Below are 13,028 nucleotides of genomic sequence, written 5' to 3' on the forward strand. Positions count from 1 at the left end.
CTCTCCCTGTTTTCTCACATGCACATTCATGCCATTCACTCACACTCCACAGAGGGCTATTTTTTTCTGGATTTTCTCTCTGACAGCAGAACACTTATGTTCACTCTCACTGACTTTACTTCAAATCCCACAACATGAAATATATATAATACACAAACTAATGGGCATACAGGTTGAGAAATTTAATATGTGGTCCAGCCCAAGAGGAATGTCTTCTACTGTTAATTACGTTGCTACATATAAGACCACAAGTACTGTGTGAAAGTATCTAAGTATCTAAAACAGCCGTTACATCAACGTGTACTTAATGACTCACTGTTCCATTGCCCTTGGCTGCATGTTACATCTTGCTCAGTCACACACACGCACACACACACACACACACACAGACACACACAGACACACACACACACACACACACACACACACACACACACACACACACACACAATTCAGTTCTTCCAGTTGGATTTAAAAAATGCACTGGTCATCTGTCCCTCCCACACAACTTTTATTTCAGCGGTATTCCTTGCACCTCTATAAAGACAAGACTTAAACATAGATACCTCAGCTGATTTATAAGACACACATTCTGGGCAGGTGGGATATCAGTTAACCTCTTATATTCCCAAGACCCATCAGTAGAAATAACAATCACATCAACAGGTAAACAGGCACACAGAGAGACCCAGTGGGAGTGTGTTGATGTTTCAGAATCAAAACAATTACACAAGGAAGCTACAGAATTCTGTATCAGTTTTAGTATGCTGTTAGATACTGCCGAGATCAGTAGTTAAAAGAGCTTTAAAGAAAACTGAGTATTTTTTTTTTTACTTTGGACTACACAAAAACAAACCATAAATCTAACATCTCTGTAAAATATCCTTGTGGGTGTCATTTAGTCACTAAACTATGTCAGTGTTTGCATTATCAGCACAAACACTCTTTAGGACCTGCTATCAGGACAGGCTGGTCACTGTTACCCTGAGAGGCCTCCCTGCAGCTCAGACGCATTTAAATCTAGGGTGTCTAGGATCATCCAGCACTAGGACAAAATGAAGCTTAAAAATTAAAAAGATTAAAAAAAAGATTTAAAAAATCCTGAATTTACCCAAAAATATCTGCATTTGTGATCATTCCTCCTTACCTTAATACAGCTGGAGGCATAAAGCATGTCCTCCAGTGTGAAGTGACAGCAATTATTCAGGTTCTCCCTGCAGAAGTCCTGGATGAGCTGCAGGTTGGACAGACTGTCTGCCAGTGACATCGTCTCCTTCACACAGATATCTGCATGGGGCAGGAACAGAACACTCATCCAGCCAATCATGTCCCAGAGATTTGTGTGTGTGTGTGTGTGTGTGAGATGTGGACAGGAAAAGATGTCATGAGCGGAATATCTGGAGTCATGTGGTAGTGTTTAGGTTTGAATGCTCTACTGTTCGCTGTACACCAGTCTCTTTTTCTGGTTTCCTTTTATTCTTTCTCGCCTTTACTCTCACTCTCTCTGGCATTCTACACAATCCTTTATCTCTCCAATCCACATTTCTACCACTCACTACCATTAAAAATGCTAGGAAAGGAAAGGAAAACTTTCAAAAAAAAAAAAAAAAAAAGAATCAGACATTACTTGCTTTTTTACACTGGTAAATTCAACTTCTCAACTTTGCTTAATACTTTTTTCCCCATTTGTGTAGCAGATTACATTTGTGTTACAGTTATTTCTTATTTTTCTCCCTCCTTCATCCACCCTCTAACTATAAATGTTAACTATTTTATAACCTGCTGGTTCTCAAATGGTTTTCAGACCATGAACACTTACTATGTCCAAAAAAAAAAAAAAAAACCCATAATGAACCTCATGATCAATGTACAAACTAATTTTTTGTGTATAGTCTAACTACTAAAATATTAAAAGTGTTGGACATTTTGTATCAAATAAACAGCACTTTTTATAGTATTAATAATAAAACTGTATTTAGAATTAAATTCATGTTATTTTGCTTGTTATTCTGCTTAAACTGATATTTTAAGAATTTTTAAAAAAATCATCTTCTTCCAATAAGCATACAAAATATTTAACAGACTGCACTCTGAAAAGGTGGAAAAAAACAGTGGTGGAGCCATGTTCCCAGCCTCTTCAGTGCAATTTATGCCCATGTTTTTTTTTTTTTTTTTTCTTTTTTTCTTTCTTCAGGAATTGAATTGTAGTTAAGGAAATGTCTAACTTCCTATATCTAACACTTTAGTGTGAGTAGCATTAATTTAAACTCATTCAATTTAAGTAGTCAGTCAATCAGCCTAATAATAACTATAACAAGTATATAAATAATAATTAATAGTCAACAGAAGTAATTGATAGTGATCCTCAGGTCATTAAAAAATAAATAAATTTCCCATTTCTATATGCCATGTAACCCACTTTGAAAAACATACAGACAAACCTGTAGACCTCTGTTCAGCAGAAATGCTTTATCTCTGTCCAACAGACACACTTTCAGAAGAGATCAGCTAAAGTGCAGCTTCACTTACTGTCAACTATAACAAGATAATACAGTTTCAATTCTTCTCAGTAATGCTAAAACATCCAATTTATGCCAATATTTCCTCTCAGAGAGAATGAAATGAGAAAATGCTAATTTTCCTCCTGTCTGTATGTGTATGTTTGTGTTATCTACATGTATATCTGATTTGACTAATGTAGTTATGAAAAAAGTGAGACCCTGTGGGCCTCTGTAAGTGTGCCAGTCATATTTGTATATATATATGTGTGTGTGTGTGTGTGTGTGTGTTTTTCCACGTTAAGAAACAAAAAGTTTAATGTATTAATAAATCAAGTTGTTATTACAAAAGCTTTCATGTCAGAACAAATAAACAGTGTGGACGCAGCAGTGAAACACATGGTTCACCTGAATAGTTCTTTTAGATTCTAATTCTTAAAATGGTCTTGTAACCATTTTGCAACACCGGCTGTACTGATTCCTGTGTGACCCTTATTTACACCTGATTTAGGTGGACAAAATCATGCACAAAACTGCTTCCCGCGATTCACTCATAGTTTGGTAAATAGACCAGAATTTGTAAACTGCTTCATTTCCCACCTGTTTCTTTCCATCTCCACATTTTTGTGCATATTTATGTGGGTAGAAGCACTCATTGCATATTGCCTTGTAAACTGTGCTTAGTATTTAGGCTCATATGCCAGTTTCAGTAAATATCATGCAAGGTTCTTTGAACAGGCCCTGTGTAAAATAGGGATGTGCAGGATATTTGAATACTAGACTAACCACCTGAGGCAGCAGTAATTGAACACTGACATCAGTATTCAGGTATTCATTATGCCCTACATTAAGTCAGTGATTTAAAAAAAGCCACATCTGGCAGCATTATAAAGACAGCGGCCAGGTTGTAGTGTGCAAGTTTTGAGAGTGGTTTTTACTCTCATACAGGTAAGAGGGGTTGGTCAGACGTGAAGTTTGTGAGAAGAAAAAAAAGAGATAACACATTTAAAGGAATTGTTCTAAATGTTACTGGAAAAGTGGACACAAATCAGGTACATTGGGTTTGTAGATTAAGCCAATTTTACACCAGAATCGACACTGTGCACCTCATGTCCCAACTGCTAGACCAAGCATTTCATTTTATATCAGCCACTGCTCTCACATTAAGCTTTCATCTATGTTTCAATCAGTGGTTTAATAAATATAACATGAAACGATTTGTACTAACAGATAATATATATAAACATACATTCCCACTGTGATCAGATACATTTTCCACTCCTTTTATAGCAATTAGAACTTTCACAGATTTTAACCACTGCCAGAGTATGTGCTTGTACTGTATTTCTACAGTTTAAAATATTGAACTGACAAAGTTTTTGCTGTGCATTGAATATTTCTGTTAATTATTTCACTATATTACATCTGTTAATCGCAAATAAATGCACCAGGAAAAACTTGAAAACAGGATGGATATTTTAATTTAAGTGGAAAAAATGTGTGCATACTGTTCAAAAAATACACTTACCCTGCATTCCAGTACTCTTTATTAACAGATCCTTGTACACTTCCCCTAGCCATTTTCCTTGGGGGAAATCCCCATCACCATCTTAAAAGCAATTCCAGAAATCTAACTGCTCAAGTAAAGCTTGCTACATGAGGGTGGAGAAATCAGTCAACATAACCATAACCCTCAGCAGAGTTTTTTTTTTTTTCCCCAGAAAGCACTTCCATCTAAAGTAATTTCAACTAAAATCAGATTTTTAAAAATAAAGAATATTAGATTTGTTATTTTGAAATTGTTTTCTTATGTTTTCTTCACCTAATTTACAGTTTATAGTAACTTTCTTTATCTAGTTAGTTAACACACTAGATACTTAGCAAGATTATATCTGTACATAGTAAAAATGACCTTGCTTTGACTAGAAATTGCCAAGGAATAGCTCCAGCTCCATTGTTTTTATTGACAAAAAATCCACTAAGGCATATTTTATTCTCCACTTGTGCTAGGTAATGTACACTTTCAAAGGAAAACATATCTATGCTTATTGCCAACATCATTCACACACTACACTGCATTTACATTACACTACATCACACTGTGTTCAGAAAATTTGGAAAGCCCATCTCATATTTCTAGAAGGAAGATAGATAGCAGTATAGAGTGCTGCAGCAGTACCTTCAAGTGGCACAGCATTGGGGCAGTAGAAATGCAGCAATGCTGTCAGAGCACAGCCATCTGTGTTGTCCTTCAGCAGGTTGTCCACTAGAGGGAGATAGAGTGCAGGCTGTGCTTTAGGGTCCTCCTTCTTGAACTGCCCCTTTAGGAGTTGCACAACAATATTTCAGTTATTGTAACATGCATAAATTTATCATGACCAGAACTTTATAACATTTATGGTGTGATACAGATAGGCAAGGGGATGCTGTTGAGACTGAGTAAAAAAAAATGTCCCATATTAAGATCTCTTAAATCCTGAATATGACCAAAAAAAAAGAGAAAAGACTGCCAAATGATATTCTTAAATGATATTATAATTATATAAGTAACTTGTATTTCCAAAATAAGATGCTCATGAGGGAGCCACGCCAAATTCTGTTGTATGAAAGCATAATGACAAAGATTATATATTATAATCTATTATAATATAAGATTTCTTAACTTATCAGACAGCAGTAGTCATAGTAATGCATGGAATCTAAAACAGAGTACTAATGAAGTCAATATCAGTAATACATGCCAGCTATGCAGAGAGGCATACATAAGCTACTATTTGAATTAAATATACAGCATTTAGTCACTTTTCTAAATGAAGCAAATACTGTATAAATATTATATTAAGAGATATTCACATTTTTTTAGAGCCTAATTTTTAAATACTGGAGTAGATATACTGAGTAAATATACATCAGCTATCATGATCTCTGCAACTTCTCAACGGGTTTACAATGCTAACTTCCCTGGTGATGCTCTGCCAGGCCTTTACTCTAGCTGTCTGAAGTTCATGCTTGCTCTTGGGGTGTTTTGCCTTCAACAATGGGAATGGAACACTTGCTACAGGCACTTCCAAAGCCTTGTCCTAACTGCAATATAGTGGAGTTAGCACCTAACAGGCTATAGCTGTACTGATGGCTAAGTAATGCTCATCTGGGGCTGAAGTGAAGAGTCAAGTTGGCAGCAGATCAACGGCCCACTTCTTTATCACACTGCAGCGCCAGGAACAGAAATGGATTTTTCAAAACTGCAGAGCCATCTCAGCTTCCTATTTGAAAATACATAGTCACTTACAGTTCAGTGTCGACCACCACCAAACACAAGGGTCCATTCCCAAAAGGTGTGAAACCCACACCAAGTGGCTATACTGGCTGCAGAAGTACAGTCACTATTACAGAAACAGGCAACAGAGATAATACAAGGGCCAGAGTGCCTGGCCAGTTTCTTCTCTTAGTACTGCAGTTCCTTCCAGTACTATTGCTTGTGACCATAGATTTGAAAAATGCATTTTCACATTTTAATTGCAGTGGGATACAGGAGATTTCAATTATTTTCACATCAGGAGAGTGACATACCCCTCACTTTGGGTTAGCTTCGACACCAAGAGTGTTGACAACGTGCGTGCAAGTTGCCTTAGAGCCTTCTGCAGGGTCTGTGAACACAAATGACCTGAGCCTTGATGCTTGTCTTCTTTGCACCTTGAGGGATGGTGGGTCCTGTCAAGCCATGCTTGTAGCTCCAAGGGGGCATGATGCAGGGCGGGGTGTAATGAGTGCTTTCAGTACACTATATAGCCAAAAGTTTGTGGACAGCTGATCATCACACTCATATGAGGTCCTTCCTCAAACTGTTGCCACAAGGTTGGAAGTGCACAATTGTATAGGATGTCTTTGTATGCTGTAGCATTACAATTTCCCTTCAGTAGAAATAAGGGGCATAGCCCAAACATGTTCCAGCATGACTATGCTGCTGTGCACAAAGGGAGGTCTATAAAGACATGGTTTTACAAGTTGGTGTTAAAGAACTCAAGTGGCCTGAACACAGCCCTGCCCTCAACTACATTGAACACTTTTGGGATGAATTGGAACACCGACTGCACCCGAGACCTCTAGTTACTGACCTCCTTAATGCTTTTGTGGCCGAATGGACAAATCCCCACAGCTCCACAAGGTAATGGAAAGCGTTCCCCAAAGAGTGGAAGTTATTATAACAGCAAAGAGGGGACTAAATCTTGAATAGGATGTTCAAAAAGTACATACAAGTGTTATGGTTAGGTGTCCACAAACTTCTGGCCATATAGTGTAGGTGGGGGCTGGTTCTTTTTGGCTTTATATTTCTTTTTGGCATCAGTGTTTTAAATTGATACAGGCAGGTAGCCAGTAGAGGAAACACAGCAATGGGGTGATGAGGGAATATCTGTGGAGATTGAAAACTTGCAGAAACTTGCCAATGAAACTTGCCAATGATATAGAATGCAGAAACAGCTGCATTCTGTATCATTGGCAAGGGATGGATAGCACGCAACATGGACGGCTCCTCCTACTGGTATTGTAAAAAAAAAAAAAAAAAAAAAAAGAAACCTGCATGACCGGTTAATAATGTGACGTTAGAGGGATAATTGGTTGTCCAGGACTACCCCAAGGTTTGTGCATTGTCAAATGGTGTAATATGAAAATTGTCCAGAAAGATCATAAGAGTGATAGAGTGGAAGTGATAGACAGTGGGCAGGCCACTGACCATCTATTTGTGTCATGGAACATACCACAAAAGGGCTCCACTGTCTAAAGACAGGTTAGCCCCTGATTGAACAAGCAGGTCAATAGGCACTTTCTTCTGTTAAAAGGAACTTGATGTGCTCTATAGCTACCACCTGAGTGGCACTAAGGAGAGTGTTGTTTATAGACATTTGTGAAGTGGCTGCATAGAGCTCACCATCTACCTTTGCCAAAGGCCCTGAAGGCACAGTGTGACATCGCATGGAACATTTATAGGCTACCAATGTGGGGTCATGGTCACAAAGTTATGACTTTTATGGCATGAAAATGAGCAAACAAGAATACTCTACTAGTTCTGAAGGAAACTACTCTGGTGGTCCTTCATTCATTCATTCACAGAATAATGGTTACTATAACCTTTCATTTTTGTAATATTTTATTAACAATTTAGTCACTTTGTGTTTAGTATGTGCAAGTTAGTAGTGTTAGTTCTTTGCAGTGGTCACCAATGCGTATGTGCCCCATTTTGTAAATCTCCATGTAAATCTCCTTGTTAGTCCCAGTTATAAGATTTAAATATAAATTAAATAAAACTCACCTTTTGGCCTGCAGGTTTAGCCTCAAGTGTGTTTCCTACTCTTTGCTCTTGAGCCATAGTCTCTCTCAAGTATTCATTAACCTGCAATACAACACACAAATAAATGAGCTGCAAGTGAGTTCTATTTCACTCTTCCTAACTGCCAAGGACACAGAGAATCATCTGATACCTTCTTGTGCACATGTGCATGTATCCCTACACAGGTATACCAGAGACCTCTTAGCAAAGTCACATAGTGTCATATGACTTGGACCTAGTTATCCACTTATCTGCTTATGTCTATGGTTGGAAGTATCCAGGGGATTGTCAGTGTCCTTGGCCTCAGCAGTGACCATCTAAAGATGTAGCAGTGTCCAACCTGGACATCCTCTGAAAATGAGTCTGAAAAAACATCCATATGAAAATGGGTCTGAGTCTGTCCCTGCTAGCTCACAGACACAGTTGATGGGCTCTAAATTAGCCATGGCAGTCACTCGTGAAATAACAGTAGCCTGAGTAGGACTGGATAATGCTAGCCAACCCACAGCCCTGAACGTGTCCTTTCACACATTGCTCATTATGGCAGAATTAACTATGCCATAGTACAAACTTCCGAAGGGGATTTGGACAGATCCGAAATCCATCAAATGTAGTACAGCTAAAATGATAGATCAACAGCAGGTTGGGCCATTGATGCCTGTATCACAGTGCTGGTAGTCTTACGAGATGAAGTATTAAATCCAGATATATACTGCCCAAGTCCTGAATGCAGAGGTACCAATGATGCTCTAGTACAAATAATATTGCACTGTGTATGGCACATACTGGAAATACATTAGCCATTCTACTTCTAGTATTTAAGCAAGCACTTAAATCTACAGAAGTAAGGGACAATCGACTGCATCAGATCAGTGGGTCCTGATTATAATGTTGCACAGATACAAACTTCAGTTCCACTGTTGGCCACCAACCTTCTTGGGCCTCAGGGACTCATTGATATTAGACTCCAACAAAGTTCTTGCTCTGTCTTGGATAGAGGCAAACCAAAAAGTAGATGTCACTGTCCATAAAAAGTCTTCCTAGGGCAGGTATTCTAATTCAAATTTCTACCTCTCTGTCTCTCTCTAGCACCACAGGTGCACTACATGGCCAAAGGTTTGTGGACATCACACCCATATGTGGGCCTTCCCCAAACTGTTGCCAAAAAGTTGAAAGCACACAATTGTATTGGATGTCTTTGAATGCTATAGCATTACAATTTCCTTTCACTGGAACTAAGGGGTCCAAACCCTTTCCAGCATGACCGTGCCCCTGTGCACAAAGCAAGGTCCATGAAGACATGGTTTGCCAAGGTTGGAGTGGAACTCAAGTGGTCAGCACAGAGTCCTGACCTCAACCCCACTGAACAACACCTCACTAATGCTCTTGTGGCTGAATGGGCAAATCCCTACAGCCGGTGTATTTTGACATGTATGCAAACGACCTTTTCTGCCATCATGGTCAATGGCATAAGAACACTACTGTACTTGGATGACTGGTACCAAGGAGCAGGCCATTTGAGACACATCTATTCAATTAAATTCAATTTGATTTTATTTGTATAGCACTTTTAACAGTGGACGTCTTTACAGAAATAAATACATTCAAATTAAATTAAACCAAAATAAATTGTAAATATGTGAATTTATCCCTAATGAGCAAACCAGAGGCAACAGTGGCAAGGAAAAACTCCCTGAGACGATATGAGGAAGAAACCTTGAGAGGAACCACACTCAAAAGGAAACCCATCCTTATCTGGGTGCTAACGAATAGAGCAATTATAAATGGATCCCCTCTGTAACAGTGTAACAAATAGTGCACTTGTTCACAAATAGTGATAAATTCATCATGGTTTTCACATGAAGTCCATTTTGTTAAACCTATCCACTGTCCACTGATGGACTCCTGAATACAAAGCCACCACAGCAATCGCAGTTCCAAGCCATCACAGTACAACTCCCCAAGTGGCACCATCCCCAGCAATCCCAACGATCTAAGGCAGTCTATGTGGGACCGCCCCCAGCAGCAGCTAGCGATCTCAACCGATGAGAACTCCAACCACAAGTAGGGCACCAGGATGGATCAGGGAGGTCCAAAGAGCAGAAGGGGTCAGGATCACTGGTAGCTCAGGGGTAGCATGCGTAGCTCGACAGAGAGAGGGAGACTGTCTCCCTCTCTCTGTCGAGATACACATGCTACTCCTGAGATACCAGTGATCCTGACCCCTTCTGGTCTCCAGACCTGACTGATTCATCCTGATGCCCTACTGCTGGTTGAGGCCCCACATGGACAGCCTGAAGATCATTGAGATTACTGAGGATGGTACCACTTAAAAACCATGAAGATGGCTTTGGACCACAATTCATATGAACAGTTATGCCATGATGGCTTAGGGCTACAGTTGCCATGATTGTTTTAGGACTGCAATTCCCACGAACACACTTGCACTCAAGCGTCCATCAGGGAACAGTGGATAAGTTCAACAAAACAGACTTCATGTGAAAACTATAATGAATTTCCTGGATACACAACTGCACTATTTGACCACATAGTACACAGTTATAGAAGGGATTTATTTATAATTGCACTATCTGTTGTCACCCAGATGAGGATGGGTTCCCTTCTTCCTCATATCGTCTCATGGAGTTTTTCTTTGCCACTGTTGCCTCTGGCTTGATCATTAGGGATAAATTCATACATTAAAATTTATATCCTGAACGTATTTATTTACATGTGGCAGCCATTTTAATAAGTGTTTTAATAACAAAGTTCATTTTAAGCAGTGTTCAAACTCACAGAACCCAATTAGTTTTGCAGTAGCTACTTAATAGTTTATTGTAGTTACCAAATAATATAGTTCATAATTACTACTTTAATAGTAATACTCGGAAGAAAAACACAAATTAAAAAAATTTTAAATCACAGATGGCTGGGTCCAGGATCTCACCTTGTTAATCCAGGTGGTCACAGCTTCTTCAGCGTCATAAGGAAAGTCTTCCTCTGGAAAGAAAGGTGAGTATTTCTGTACACAGGTCAGCACTCTCTCAACACTGATCATCTCCACTGTATATGCCATCATCAGAGTGTCAATCATCGCCAGGTGGGAGCTCTGCAAGAGTGATATGGGGAAAAACCTCACACACAAGCTACTTGGTTGTCTTTATACATTCCGCACAGCACCTATACAGGTTAGTATTATATTCACAATGTCTGATTTTAGTTCAACAACACAATAAATTAAGAGTTGTGTTATTTAGTAAGTATAATCATAATAGATATGGAATGATTAAACATCATTAGTTATTAGGCTTTATTAATCATTATTTAAAAATGACATTTCTAGGTGTCAATTACAAGCAAATGTTAAGTTCCTTTATTGCGCTGTAGCAGGAAAAGAAAAGGGCAGAAGGCCCAGCTGCTCAGCCCCTAATAAAAAAGGCCAGACACTGGTTTACATTTGCTCATTTGACAGATACCTTTATCCAAAGTGTCTTATTGATCAAATGCCTAAACCATTTTGGATGGAGCAGAATGCGGTATTTCACTGGGTGATCGGACACCACAACAGAGGATGGATGGAGTGCTGCAGGATACAGCACAAGTCATGTTAGTGCTGCCTGCTGCCAGCCCAGACCATTCAAATGGTTTCATACCATATCCCTCTGCAAATGAATGCTGATAAGTGGCTGCTGAGCCCATAATCCCCAGGGTATCGTTTACAATTACAGTTTTACTTTTGACCACCACCAAACACAGGAGCCTGCCCCACAAAGGTAAGAAACCCATTCCAACTGCCTATACTGACTACAGAGTAAGCTCTCGCTCAGTGTTCTCCTCTGTGCAGTGATTGTTGGATGGAGCGGGTACAAGTGATTGCTCATGCTGACAGTGAGCTTGGACAATATCCTCCTCTCAACCATCATCTCCACTGTGTCAAGTCTGGAACCGATGACTGATCCAGCTCTCTTAATGACTTTAAGTCATGTCTATTGGTGTCATTTGGACTGATGTCACTGCAAAGGCTAACACAGCAGGTCCCACAACAACAAATAATACAAGAACAAACTATGGATTTCACTGTTTGCCATTATGTGGCTTTTGGTCTCAAAGATGGTCTATTACATTAATCAAAGGCATCTATTTACATGCTGTGACATGGAAATGTTTCAGAAACATAATGAATTTAGTTTTATGATTGTGACGTACAGATACATACCATAACTGAATAATTACAGCCTCAATCCAGACACTGTGTATAAAGAGATGTTTACAAGCATTCTTCATAAAAATGTAGAATGTGGCTGACTTAATTAAATCCAGGATGCTTTAACACACATTCCAATAGGAACCACAAAAAAGCTTTTTCATAGATAAGAAATTTGTACAAAAGTCTGTTTATCTGTTTATGTACATTGATCAAACCAAATGATGCTATATTTTTCATATACTGTATACATGTAAGTGACTGTTAAGGTAGTGCATATCCTAAGCCTTATTTGTACTCAAAACATAGAGCTTTTAATGTAGAGGACAGTTGTGAAGCAAGGGTCACTTGACTCATATTTCCAAAAAGTGACCCCAAAAAAAAAAAAAAAAAATGCATGATAGCACGAGAGAGAACAGAGTCTAAACACAACTAAACAAGACATGCAGTAAGTGCTAGTACACTCTCCAAATAGTCATGACTTGTGATTGCTCAGTGTTATTAAATAACTTTATTGTGTACATCAGTGTGATTGTCACAGTTACCAAGTACTAGATGAAATAGCAAAACCTCTCAAGATAAAGGTTAGCTCTGACTACTCTTACTGTAACTCTTATTGATCATCTGATCCAGCAGCAGTGCCTTTATACAGCATATCTTGCAAGGTTAACTAGTCATCTAACATAAGCTGGTTGTCTAAAATTTAAGCTCTAGATGAATGTCAACAGCACATGATGAATGTGGGGGCCTTCTCTACACACCTTCAGGGCTGTAAGACACGGCTAACCTGCTAACTCTGCTAATGCCTGGTCATTTCCGATGTTTTTTTTTTTTTTTAAACCCAATTTTTAAAAAAACATGTTTTCCATGTATTTTGTTATTTAATCTGTGCATTTGTTGTACAGCCTCTTAAAAGGAGTTTGGCATGAATCTGTTTAGCACACTAGCTACAACCCTCACCAGCCCTCACTAAAAAGACAGATCAGGTGAGCAGAGGCCT

General features: G+C 38.8%; 1 protein-coding gene across 4 annotated transcripts in view; it reads right to left on the reverse strand.

The window, feature by feature from the left end:
- camsap2b (calmodulin regulated spectrin-associated protein family, member 2b) overlaps nt 1–13,028 on the reverse strand; it is a 66,685-nt gene that overhangs the window by 25,532 nt on the left and 28,125 nt on the right. For all 4 annotated transcript variants that reach the window (XM_026924977.3, XM_026924979.3, XM_053227527.1 and 1 more), the window contains exons 3-6: nt 10,772–10,933; nt 7,807–7,887; nt 4,678–4,819; nt 1,148–1,287 (exon numbers count right to left, since the gene is read on the reverse strand). In XM_026924977.3, coding sequence (XP_026780778.1) covers nt 1,148–1,287; nt 4,678–4,819; nt 7,807–7,887; nt 10,772–10,933 — 525 coding nt within the window. The remainder of the gene's footprint in view (nt 1–1,147; nt 1,288–4,677; nt 4,820–7,806; nt 7,888–10,771; nt 10,934–13,028) is intronic.

This window comes from Pangasianodon hypophthalmus, chromosome 21 (assembly GCF_027358585.1).
Source record: "Pangasianodon hypophthalmus isolate fPanHyp1 chromosome 21, fPanHyp1.pri, whole genome shotgun sequence".
Taxonomy (NCBI): domain Eukaryota; kingdom Metazoa; phylum Chordata; class Actinopteri; order Siluriformes; family Pangasiidae; genus Pangasianodon; species Pangasianodon hypophthalmus.